Consider the following 13,812-nt stretch of genomic DNA (forward strand, 5'->3'; position numbering starts at 1 on the left):
GCCTTATCTCAGCTCACTGGTCACCATAGCAGCACCCACTCATAGCACGCGCTCCAGCAGGTATATCTCACTGGTCACCCCCAAAGCCAATTCCTCCTTTGGTCGTCTTTCCTTCCAGTTCTCTGCTGCCCATGACTGGAACTAATTGCAAAAATCTCTGAAGCTGGAGACTCACATCTCCCTCACCAGCTGTCAGAGCAGTTTACAGATCACTGCACCTGTAGTTAGCCTATCTGTAAACAGCCCATCTATCTACCTACCTCATCCCTATACTGGTATTTATTTTGCTCCTTTGCACCCCAGTATCTCTACCTGCACATTCATCTTCTGCCGATCTACCATTCCAGTGTTTAATTGCTATATTGTAATTACTTCGCCACCATGGCCTATTTATTTCCTTAACTTACCTCATTTGCACTCACTGTATATAGACTTTTTGTTTTCTTTTGTTCTACTGTATTATTGACTGTATGTTTTGTTTATTCCATGTGTAACTCTGTGTTGTTGTATGTGTCGAATTGCTCCGCTTTATCTTGGCCAGGTCGCAGTTGCAAATGAGAACTTGTTCTCAACTAGCCTACCTGGTTAAATAAAGGTGAAATAAATAAAATAAATAAATAAAACTCTTATCAAAGACTACCATCGATAACGTCATTACCACCATCCAACACACAATGCAGGCCACCATAGCAAGTGAAATCCAGGAAGCTGGTATGTTTTCAGTCCAGATTGACACTGCGCATGACATTACAACACAAGATCAATGCTCTGTCATAGTCAGATATGTGACGAACGTCATCCATGAGTAAATTGTGGCTGTGGTGAAATGCGAGGCATCCACTGGACAACACCTTGTCCAGGTACTGTGTAAAGTACTGGAAAACATGACGCTTGACATCAGCAAGTGCATTGGCAATTCCACTGATGGAGCCTCCAGTATGCAAGGCCAGTATAAAGGCTTCTCTGCCCTGCTCTCTGGAAAGTCCACCAATCAAGTGCATGTGTGGTGCTTTGCACACATTTTGAACCTTGTTTTGGCAGACACAACAGAGAGCGTCTTGGCAAGTTTTTCTCTCGTTGACAACATAGCTGTGTTCTTCCGTGAATCCTACCAGAGGATGAACACTTGGGAGAAGGAGAGCAAGGACACAAGACACAGACGTCTTGCTCCAATTGGAGAGACACGCTGGTGGGCTAAAGACAGTGCCTTAAAGGTCTTTGGAGCTTTTGGAAATCCAGATGAGGGTCTGTATGTTGATGTCCTTCTCACTCTTTCAACCACACAAGATCAGAAAAACATCAACACTACTGCACGGGTCAAGGCTAAAGGATACGTTGAGGGGTTGCTGAAGTATGAAACGATACTTACAGCTCAGATATTCCTCAGAATATTTCAGGTCACCTCACCAGTCTCAAAATATCTTCAAACAAATGGAATGGACATTCTGTCTGCGCATCGTATGGTTGTGTCTACAGAGGAGCTGCTGAAAGGAATGGCAAGAGATGTTGAATAAGTCAAGGCAACTGCAGACACATTTGTTCAGTGGGCCAACAGGAAGTTGCAGGAACAGGATGAGGAAACAGAACTGGAGTTAGAAACCACTCTGCCAACAAAAAGGACTCGAAAGAAGAAGACCATGCCTGGAGAGATGGCACAAGATGGGATTTTTACTGGGGCAGAGTGCATACAGGATTGGTGTCCATAATCAAATTCTGGATATAGTTATAGATAGCATCCATCGACGATTTCTGAGTAATGGTACTTTGTATGCCGACATTGCTCTTCTGGACCCTAAAAACTTTAGTCAGCTAACATCCAGTGCCAGTGACCTTCCACAGACAGCCCTTCAAGAACTAAGCAAATGTTTGATCAAGTTTTACAGCAGAGCAACGGTGTTTCAATTTACAGAGTGAGCTCATGAGTCTGGCAGAACAGTGGACTAGGTTGAAACAATCAGGATTTAAAGAATACACAATCAGGACTATGGAGGATCATGGACCTGAAGGAAATGAAGACGAGGTGGAGATGGTGAACAAGAGCTGTTCATCTTGCAAGGACTGTCCAGTGTGTTGCTACCATATTCTTAGTCAGTACAACCTATTGACTGACGCATACCACATCCTGGGCCTTACAAGTTACTACTTACCCTGTCAGTAACCCAGGTAGCTTGTGAGCGGAGCTTCTCTACTCTGAAATTCATCAAGAGTAGGCTCAGGAGCACTCTATCTCAACAGCACCTGGAGGCTTTTATGCTCATGGCTACTGAGCGAGATGTTTTAATGGCCCTGGACAGTAACCTGGTTATAGATTGCATTGCTGAGAGAAGTGAGCTGCTGCAGAAATTGAAAAAGTTTAAGGAGGTAGGAAATATGTTTCTTTTAATTTTATTCTATGACTTGCCTACTCACCAGTCTTTTCACCAACACATTTCTTTCTGTATTATTTATTTTACTGGTCAGATGGTTCCAGAGATTCTTGCCACCTTGCTGCCAGTGCCAGAGCCAACCTCCTCCTATTTTACATATATTTGACTAAAGTTACTGTTATAAATATTGTTCAGTAATCTTGTTTACATAAAGTGTGGCGTGGGTTGTGTGGGTGGTGTATCGCTGGGGGGGTTTTGGTGTGCCAGTCAAAAAGTCCAGAGTCAAAAGGTCCAGGGCCATTTTTCATTCCTAGTACATCCCTGTCAACACGTCTTACCTGCTTGTGACTCTGTATGAGAATTTACAAAAGTCATTTTTTAGGACGTTTCGTTTCCCTGCCTCTATGTCAATTCCAAGCTGCACTGTTTATCAGATTCTTCATATACAATTTAACAATTGATAATATTCTCACCCACCAGACTATTGTCAATTTAACACTTCACTTAGAGTTTGAAAATCACAAAAATACGAATTAATGCAATTCTTCCACCATGACTGTTCATCTACTTTCCTAAGTATGGGTCTCAAACTTGTAAAACACAAAATTATACTTTTTTGTTTGTTTGTATTTTACCCCCGTTTTCAATCTTGTCTCATCGCTGCAACTCCCCAATGGGCTCAGGAGAGGCGAAGGTGGAGTCATGCGTCCTCCGAAACATGACTCGCCTACCCACGCTCCTTAACACCCGCCAGCGTAACCCGGAAGCCAGCCACACCAATGTGTCAGAGGAAACACTGTTCAACTGGTGACCAGGGGTCAGCCCGCAGGCACCCAGCCTGCCACAAGGAGTCGCTAGAGCACAATGAGCCAAGTAAAGACCCACCGGCCAAACCCTCCCCTAACCCGAGCCACGGTCGGTTGTTGCACAGCCCGGAAATGAACCCGGGTCTGTAGTAACACTTCTAGCACTGTGATGCAGTACCTTAGACCGCTTCGCCACTCGGTAGGACCCATAATTACATGTTTTACAATTAATTTAGACCCGCTACCGGAATAGTGACATCCAGGATGTTCTAGGTCAATTTGACCCGCAATTTGACCCACGCAATTTGACCTTGACCTTGGTCTATACCAGGCCTGGGCAACTCCAGTCCATGGGGGCCTGATTGGTGTCACACTTTTTCCCCAGCTCCAGCTAACACACCTGATTCCAATAATCAACTAATCATGATCTTCAGTTAAAAATGCAATTAGTTTAAATCAGCTGTGTTTAGTAGGGACGGCCTCTGAGGACTGGAATTGCCCAGGCCTTGGAAAGTATTCAGACCCCTTGACCTTTTTCACATTTTGTTAGGTTACAGCCTTATTCTAAAATGTATTAAATTGTTGTTTTTTTCCCTCATCAATCTACACAATACCCAATAATGACAAAGCAAAAACAGGTTTTTAGACATTTTAGCAAATGTATTAACATTTTTTTTTAAACATATCACATTCACATAAGTATTCAGACTTAACTCAGTACTTTGTTGCAGCACCTTTGGCAGTGATTACCATCTTGAGTCTTCTTGGGTATGACACTACAAGCTTGGCACACCTGTATTTGGGGAGTTTCTCCCATTCTTCTCTGCAGATCCTCTCAAGCTCTTTCAGCTATTTTCAGGTCTCTCTAAAGATATTGGATTGGGTTCAAGTCCGGGCTCTGGTTGGGCCACTCAAGGACATTCAGAGATTAGTCCCCGAAGCCACTCGTGTGTTGTCAAGAGGTCCTAAGCGCTCTGGAGCAGGCTTTCATCAAGGATCTCTCTGGACTTTGCTCCGTTCATCTTTGCCTCGATCGTGACTAGTCTCCCAGTCCCTTACGCTGAAAAACATCCCCACAGCATGATGTTGTCCCCACCATGCTTCACCGTAGGGATGTTGCCAGGTTTCCTCCAGATGTGACGCTTGACATTCAGGCAAAGAGTTCAATCTTGGTTTCATCAGACCAGAGAATCTGGTTTCTCATGGTCTCAGAATCTTTAGGTGCCTCTTGGCAAACTCCAAACGGGCTGTCATGTTCCTTTTACTGAGGAGTGGCTTCCGTCTGGCCACTCTACCATAAAGTCCTGATTGGTGGAGTGCTGCAGAGATGGTTGTCCTCTGGAATGTTCTCCCATCTCCACAGATTAACTCCAGAGCTCTGTCAGATTGACCATTGGGTTCTTGGTCACCTCCCTGACCAAGGCCCTTCTCCCCAGATTGATCAGTTTGGCCAGGCGCACAGCTCTAAGAAGAGTCTTGGTGGTTCCAAACTTCTTCCATTTAAGAATGATGGAGGCCACTGTGTACTTTCCAAAGGCACTGTATAACTTTTAAAGGGTTTGTCCTTGAAACAAGCTGCTTTCTAAGCTACTGGAAAACATTTTGGGAGGTTAAACTTATATATTTATGTTCTTGATGTACTTACTGTGCTTACTGTACGGGTCAAATTGAACCAGAACATAAACGGTTTAAACCAAATCAAACATAAATGAAGGGTGAATTAGGTTAACTCTATTATTATACTTTACTATTTATATTTTTTGACTACTTTTACTTCATTACATTCCAAAATAAAAAAGGTAAAGGTAAAGGTCAAATTCACACACTTATCAAGAGAACGTCCCTGGTCATCCCTACTGCCTCTAATCTGGTGGACTCACTAAACATACATGCTTCCTTATGTCTGAGTGTTGTAGTTGGCCCTAGCTGTCAAAAAAATGTAATAAAGAAGGAAATTGTGCCGTCTGGTTTGCTAAATATAAGGAATTTGATTTATAGCATTTATTTTTACTTTGTACTTTTACTCAAGTATGACAATTGAGTATTTTTTCCACCATTGTACTTATCTACATTTAAAAACGATTACTTTTAGACTTTCACTCAAGGATTATTTTACTGGGTTACTTTCACTTTTACTCAAGTATGACAATTGAGTACTTTTCCCACCTCTGCCTACATCTTTGCTGGCCCTGCCATCAACGGATTTCTGCCTACAGTACGCCACTGGTGTGTTTGTGTGTGTGTGTTGGTGTGTATTTGTGTTTGCATGGTTGTTTGTGTGTCAATGGCTACTCTCATCTACACCAGTGGTTCCTAAGTGAAACCGAAAGGCACACTGCACCGCCCAAAGACTCCCAATTCACATGCTCAGCAAAAAGAAGATGACTACTACCAAGTTGGCATCTTCTTTGCCTCTGGGCCTCGGGGAGAGCAGGCTTTGGTGAAGGAAACTATCAAAGAAACTTAAGGCAAAACTTCAATGAATAGCCCAGGTGTTTATTTGCTTAAATCACTGAACACAACCGCCGCTTATAAGAGACAGATTTCCATTTGAACCTGGTGTCTATCCACCTCCAGCTCCTCGCAAACATTTTGTTCTATCCCCACCTTGCAGTCTCGCCCTCTTCTGATCCACCTCAGACAAACGTTGAAGTTCAACTTTTTTGACAGCCATTTTCTCACTCTTTTTGGATCAATTCCAAAATGCCTGGCTGTTGCCTCGCCTGAATTTTGCTCTGCGAATTTAATCACTGTTAGCTTGAATTTGATGTGTTTTCTTTTAGGTGTTGCCATGGATAGCAAAGATGATATAATAAAACATTTAAACATGTAATGCAGATGACTGTGGGAAAATCAGAGCTGTGTCCATGGTAACCTCGTAAACAATTCATTTAGACCCGGTGTTTATTTGAAACAGGTCGTATATTGCGTGCAGATGCCCAGCTATTTAAAGGGACAGGTGGCTATTTGAGACCGAGTCTAATTGAAGTTGAAGAAAGTGGCAGTAAATCCCTGACTGTAGTCTCAGTGCAGAGAGATGAGGTCTTTTAAGACTACAGCCAACCAATGTATGAAAGCTGACTAACACACTCAGGGCTGAGGAAGAGAAACCAGCCTACACAAGAGACCCATGGACATCTGCCAGTCAAACCAGGAGCTGTGCTGCTACTGCTGTTATTATTGTTATTGCTCTATTTCATCCTCAGGATATATCACAGGATATGTGAGCACTTGATGTTACATAATGTCGATATTTACATAGCTGCTCTGTATAAAAAGCTATTTTCCAGTTGATGCATGGTATTTACAATGGTGCTTCCCTCCATTTCTTAACATGTCATTTCTGGTACCTAGTAATTGATACATTGATCAGTAATCAGTCATTAAAGGGGGACTATTTTTTTTGTCAACATTTCAATTACGTAGAGGATTCTAAAAGACCCGTCTTGAAAAATGTATTGTAGCTAAGATGTTGATTATAAAAACGTTATCTTTAAATCACATTTGCCTAATTTTTCAATAATATACAGCCCCAAGGAATACATATTTACTGTGTAGCACTCTCTACACTGCTGGTTGTTACGCATATTAAAGGGAAGGTTGCACAATATATTTCCACAAATCTAACAATGTAGATTGATGATATTCCATCTTATGCAAAAGTTATTTATGCAAAAGTTGATTAAAAACTAACTATACACATATTTTGCTATTTGAATTACATTTATTAAAAACTCCTACACCAACAAAACATTACGGCTCTGCCTCGTCTTTTTTTTGCAGGATATCATGGTAGTCAATGTTTGTTTTAGCCATTATACCTGGGTTTACTGCTGCTAGTAGTAGCACTCAGGTTAGCATGGCATTAGCTGTAGCTACAATCGGCCAACAACAGAGTTTTAGCCAGTTCGGTTATAGATGTTCAATGTCTACTATGATGGTAAAGGTTGATCTTGGTTTTGTAACAGTACGAGAATTGCTGATGTGCTGAACTGCTAATAAGTGATGTGCTTCAAGGCTGCTAGTGGTTAGCTAGTAGGGGCAAGCCAGGGGTGGAATGGGGGCTATGCTAAAAGAATGCGAGCTGTATTAGTGTTTCTTTTTTTAATGAGCTGATACAGAGTAAAAAAATCACATGATATGGTCAGATGATAAATTGTCTTTATTCAGAGTTCCAAAATATATATTTGTAAACAATAATAGGACTCTGTATGATATGAGTCTCCACTCTTTTATGTGGTTTCAGTCCTACTCCTGTAGTGCTCCTCTTCATGTCACATTTCCGAACACCTTTCCGACCTGACTTCGGCCAAATTCGGTTAAAATATACATTTCTCCCAAAATACAAATGTAAAGTGATACAGCATGCCGTATTGGGACCTTTAGTTGGAAGAATAATTCTACAATCTTCCCTTTAAGTGAAAAATAATTTGATTAGTTGTTCCACATGAAGTAGCTATACGTCATTTCGAAGAAGTGTGGGAACAGCGATGTAAAATGTTGCCAGAAAACAGTATTGATTCTAGCTGAGTGAGCACACAATTCCATTAATCATCTCTCTCTCTCTCTCTCTCTCTCTCTCTCTCTCTCCCTTTCCCCAGTGAGTGTTCCCCTGCTCATGTCCACGAACCGCTAAACAAAGCTACAGTAGCGCTCCATTTGTATTCATTCGGAGTTCCAACATTAAGACAGCAAGATGACTCAGCAAATCTCTCCAAAGACAAGCGGCAGCTTTGGGGGTGCATTTACAGTTCCCTCAGTGACAGACTCACAGGCTACCTGTCATCCTGCACTGTTAACTTTATATAGTACTAATAGTCTCACTAAAACAAACAATACTGTTGTTGATACTGCTACAGTACTATGTATGCTTCCTGCTGCAATTAAAACATATTGAAGTGTCCTTTGGTATTCCCATGGGGTAGCAAACAGAGAATAGCATAATTGGGGTTGGCTAATGGGATCGTATTGCGTAATGTTGCTGTAGAAATTTGGGGTCAACAGGGGCTGAATTGCTCAAAACAAAGAGAAACCTGAGTAACATACTCACTAATCTAATATATAATGCTAGAGAATACAAACTACGCACATGCATTTGGGGTGGCAGGTAGCCTAGTGGTTAGAGCATTGAGCCAGTAACCGAAAGGTTGCTAGATCAAATCCCTGAGCTGACAAGGTAAAAATCTGTTGTTCTGTCCCTGAACAAGGCAGTTAACTGTCATTGTAAATTCAAATTAGTTCTCAACTGACTTGTCTAGTTAAATGAAGGTAACATTTAAAAAATGGAAGGTACTGATGTGTATAGATTATCGGTGGTTGCTGGAGTATGCTGCAAACATGAACCACTTCTGGGTTCCACTCTTACCCTGACAGTTTTTTTTGTCCCTGGTGGAACCTCAAAGACATTGCATGTTGTTTTAATGAGTTAAAAGGCTGGGGAAAATCCATAATTTATACTGTTATTTATGATTCATTTCCTTAAAGTTATTGGAGGAGAAATTAGTTCAGTTATACACGCTAGTGTTGTACCTTTAAGATGGGATGTGGAACAACTCCTATAAATAAAATATCAAAATGACAATGTTGTCCCAGAAGATGGAGAACACAAGTTTATAATGGAGGAAAATACGAACAACACGTTATGTTTTTACATTGAATTTCCATTCAGCCAAAGGCTATCAATCAGATAAGCAGTTAGCTAGCTACATTATGGTTGTGATTTAGCCTGAGGTTAATTCATTCAGATAACATGGATTCCTCTCAATGACTGAGCAGCCGTGGTGAAAGTCAATTTCAAAATGTAACACATTTAATCACATCCAATTTTGATGAGGTTAATAAGAGAGAGAAAAAAATATATTTTTCTTCTATTAGCCCAGAATGCACCTCTTTGAATGTTATTGAACGCTATTGCAAGAGACCCAATAGGATCAGGAGCGTGCACTTCAGTGCCAATAAAGATTTAAAAGGATTGTTTCTCTCACTAATTACATAATCAAGTCCCTTCACTGACCTTGCTCTATCAAATCAAATCAAACTTGATTTGTCACATGCGCCGCGCCGCATACAACAAGTGTAGACTTTACCGTGAAATGCTTACTTACAAGCCCTTAACCAACAGTGCAGTTCAAGAAGAGATAAGAAAACATTTACCAAACAAACTAAAGTAAAAATGAAAAAAAGTAACACAATAAAATAACAATAATGAGGCTATATACAGGGGGTGCCGGTACCAAGTCAGTGTGTGGGGGTACAGGTTAGTTGAGGTAATTTGTACATGTAGGTAGGGGTGAAGTGACTATGCATAGATAATATGTCAATGTAAATAGTCTGGGTGGCCATTTGAATAATTGTTCAGCAGTTTTATGGCTTGGGGGTAGACGCTGTTAAGGAGCCTTTTGGTCCTAGACTTGGTGCCTCGGTACTGCTTGCCGTGCAGTAGAAGAGAAAACCGTCTATGACTTGGGTGACTGGAGTCTCTGACAATTTTATGGGATTTCCTCTGACACCGCCTATTATATAGGTCCTGGATGGCAGGAAGCTTGGCCCCAGTGATGTACTGGGCTGTTCGCACTACCCTCGGTATCGCCTTACAGTCAGATGCCGGGCAGTTGCCATACCAGGCGGTGATGCAACCAGTCGGGATGCTCTCGACGGTGCAGCTTTTTGAGGATCTGGGGACCCAAGCCAAATATTTTCAGTCTCCTGAGGGGGAAAAGGTTTTGTCGTGCCCTCTTCACGACTGTCTTGGTGTGTTTGGACCATGATAGTTCGTTGGTGATGTGGACACCAAGGAACTTAAAACTCTCGACCCGCTCCAGGTGTTATTTTTGTCCAGGTGGGAAAGGGCAGTGTGGAGTGGATCTGTTGGAGCGGTATGCAAATTGGATTGTGTCTAGGGTATCCGGGATAATGGTGTTTTTTGTGAGCTATGATCAGCATTTCAAAGCACTTCATGGCTACCGACGTGAGTGCTACGGGGCGGTAATCATTTAGGCAGGTTACCTTTGCTTCCTTGGGCTCAGGGACTATAGTGGTCTGCTTGAAACAGCCTGAGTTTAACTTGGTTAACATCTGATATGGTAAACAGGGGTTTTGTGGTCAGACCTGCTCTTTGAGCTGCTCGAAATGACAAGTCAACACAAATGGAACTTACCCTGCCAGTAAAACAAACACACAAACAACCCACAAACATGCTACAGTACAGAAACAACTCCAGCTACACAGTTTCAATAACTTCCCTTTATGGCTGAATGACTCAGAAACGCGGCATGTAACATTTTACAGCTGTACACAACATACTACCACTTTTTACTCTATAGTGTTTATAGTTTTCATTATGCATGCTACTGCAATTGCAACAATTCAACTTGGTATAGATACAGTACCTCCACCATAATGCAGCAACTGCTATTCAAGCAAGATTCCATATACTCCACTATTGGTACTCCACTATTTGTACTACTGCCCCACACAATCTGTCTCCCTATTCATTTTTTTTTTCTTCATAAAATTATTTTTTTATCCATTTCTTCACCCCAATTGATAGTTACGATCTTGTCTCATCACTGCAACTCCCCAACGGGCTCGGGAAAGGCGAAGGTCAAGACATGCATCCTTCAAAACATGACGCGCCAAGCTGTGCTGCTTGAACCCCAGGCTGTAGTGGCTCCTCAGCACTGCGATACAGTGCCTTAGATTGATGCGCCCCTCGGGAGGCCTTTGTCTCCTTATTGTAACTACTGTACCTTATATGTACCTAAATGTGTCCAGGGTACATAGGGTGTTTCAACACCATGGACAGAGGGCCCAACATGGGCTAAAATCCACCACCGATGGGAGCTGTTTCATTCAGTACCTTGGACAGCTCCGCACAGAGCAAACATTTTGTTTGGTCTGTGTGGCTGCAGGCAGAAGTTCTGTGGATAGGGTTTAGGTTGAAGTTCTAATTACAATAGATATTTGCATAAAACATTTACAGCACACTGCAATTATCTACCAAGATGAATGCCTTAATTGCATGTTGATTGCTCCAACTTTAACCATTTCCGTGCAATACAAGGAAGTGGATGGGGAAGTAGACTAATTGCGTCTGAGTAACTTTCCGTATCCAATCCAAAGAGCGTATTGAAATGTCCTATGCGTCCCTAATAATAGATGCAGAGCCAAATGTCTTCATCAGAGATGGTCATTACATCAGGACCCAGCTGGGATTTGTTGTCAAGTGTGTTCATTTATCAAAACGATGATACATGAAAATTCATTTGAAGTATAGAGACAGTACATAAACACATTTGATGCATACAAATTCAACCTTGTTTTTTTGTAACACAAGAGTAATCTATGACTTGTACTGTATGTGTCCCTGGAATGAAGCACTTAAGTGAGTAGAGGACAACATCGGAAGGTCTATTGGACCTCATCCCCCATAGCAAACGATACTCTATCTCCATCTTGCATATCATTGGACAGTTTAGCCTGGCATTTTGATTTCATGCCTATGTGTCCTATTTTTCTTTTTTGAAGTCTAGTCAAAATGGATTTTCAAAGATTTTTTTATACATAGATTTTCACTATCCTATCCAATCCACTTGTATCCGATCTACTCACTTTCTTGTATCCAATCTACTCACTTGCTTGCATCCAATCTACTCACTTGCTTGTATCCAATCTACTCTCACTCTGGGATTATCCCAATGATGATCTCACTCATTTATTTCAGTTCCAAGTTATGCAGTAGGTCACAGTCTTTCTGAAATGGGTCACTGTGTCACAAGCAGTTCCCTTGACAGTGACTCTGTAAATGTGGAATTCTGATGACAGCATGACAGCTTTCTGTTAATCAGCTCATTAATGGGCTGCCTGGGGGGCATTGGCCGCCGGGGGTGCATCCATCTCATTCAGTATGGGCTTCTCCTGAGGGTGGATGGGCTCTCACTGCAGATGGTTCTCAATGGAAGGCTGTTGGATAACATATGCTATACCATAGACATGCTTAGAGTGTGATGAGCATCACTCTTCTGGAGTCAGTAGGCCTGTGTAGCCTGTGCCGTTATAGGAGAGTAGTGCTGTATCAGACCTGGACAGGTTCATGTCAAATACGGAGTGAGTGGCCTATTGCAGTATCTCCACAAGACTGTTGTGGGGAGAGTTGCCCTCGTGGACGATGGGAGTGTATCAATGCTGAGACATTGTACATGCGGCAGAGTGAGAGAGGTGGAGTAAGGCAATGAGGCAGAGACAACGAGTCAGAGAGTCAGTAAGAAAGACAGAATCACAAAATATAAGAAGTAGAGAGGCAGAGAAAGGTAAGAGCAGCCCATGACAGGTAGAGTCAGAAACACAGAACTAGAAGGAGTAGAACGGGCCTCCGCATTCAAGTCAATGATGCCTTAATGGGTGGACTGGCAACCATTGCGAGGGTCCCCATAAGAGTAAAGCAGGAAGTAAAAGCAGGAAGTACAACATTACATTTGTGCTTTATGGTCAGAGGCTCCAAGCCCATTCTATTGACTGTATTTCTATCAGAAAGAATTCAGAGAGATAGAAGGGCCCATAGCCTACTCACCCATCTCTGGATGGTGCCTCCCCTCAACAGGAACGCTGACTGTCCTCCGCAGCAGCTTGTTCCTGTGCAACTCGGAGCGCCGCTCGCGCATCAACAAAGGGTGTACCTGCATATGCACAGAGAGACAAGGTCAGGTCAATACGCACAATGCATTAGGCTATATTTTCTGAAGACCATAATGGATAGTATCTTGAAATGTGTATCACTGAGCAGTAGTGGTGCGTGGGCAAAAATAACTAGGGAAGCTAAGCCATGAAAAAAGAGCCATATTACAACTTACTGTATGTGTTGTGATAATTACATTGTTTGCTTTTGAACCTGTTAGTTCATATGCTTTGACACCGTGATATATAGGCCTAAAGGCAGAGACAATAAGAAGACACAGTGGTAGAATAAATTCAACCACACCTTTGTTTCATCACAAAACCAGAGAGCAACTTCTGTCCGGTGAAGTCCACAAAGTATTTAGCCTGTAACAAACAGCTACATGACCTACAGCATGGTCAAGCAGTTAATGTTTCTGACATTTTTGGACCTTTTAAACAACCATTGACTTAGAACAATGGAGAGTTTCCGCAAGTCGAAAAGGAAACAGGAGCTGCCTCCACTATTCCAGCACCATTTCAACTTCTAAATTTCAACAGAATCAAATCACCTCTGCTAATGGTTAGTTGAATACAGTGGCAACTAAAAGATACCAAAAACAATTGAGTCCAGTCAACTTAAGCTAAATATGATATGGCTATCCATGGTATAGCACTGATCTCTACTTTACTATATATATTTTGGACTACTTTTACTTCACTATAATCCTAAAGAGAATGATGTTATTTTTACTCCCTACATTTTCCCTGACACCCAAAAGCACTCGTTACATTTTGAATGCTTAGCAGTACGGGAAAAGGGTCCAATTCACACACTTATCAAGAGAACATCCCATGTCATCTCCACTGCCTCTGATCTTGCGGACTCACTAAACACAAATGCTTTATTTGTAAATGGCGTCTGAGTGTTGGAGTGTGCCCCTGGCTATCTGTAAACGTAAAAAACAAGAAAATTGTGCTGTCTGGTT

The 13,812-nt window shown here is 41.9% G+C and overlaps 1 protein-coding gene across 3 annotated transcripts in view; it reads right to left on the reverse strand.

The window, feature by feature from the left end:
• The window catches only part of LOC110515208 (ras/Rap GTPase-activating protein SynGAP), a 110,559-nt gene that overhangs the window by 68,737 nt on the left and 28,010 nt on the right, over positions 1 to 13,812 (reverse strand). For all 3 annotated transcript variants that reach the window (XM_090229094.1, XM_036973043.2, XM_036973040.2), the window contains exon 3: positions 12,741 to 12,846. In XM_090229094.1, the coding sequence (XP_090085220.1) occupies positions 12,741 to 12,846 (106 nt within the window). The remainder of the gene's footprint in view (positions 1 to 12,740; positions 12,847 to 13,812) is intronic.

Source organism: Oncorhynchus mykiss, chromosome 3 (assembly GCF_057628025.1).
Source record: "Oncorhynchus mykiss isolate SJ-2025 chromosome 3, ASM5762802v1, whole genome shotgun sequence".
NCBI classification, from domain to species: Eukaryota; Metazoa; Chordata; class Actinopteri; order Salmoniformes; family Salmonidae; genus Oncorhynchus; species Oncorhynchus mykiss.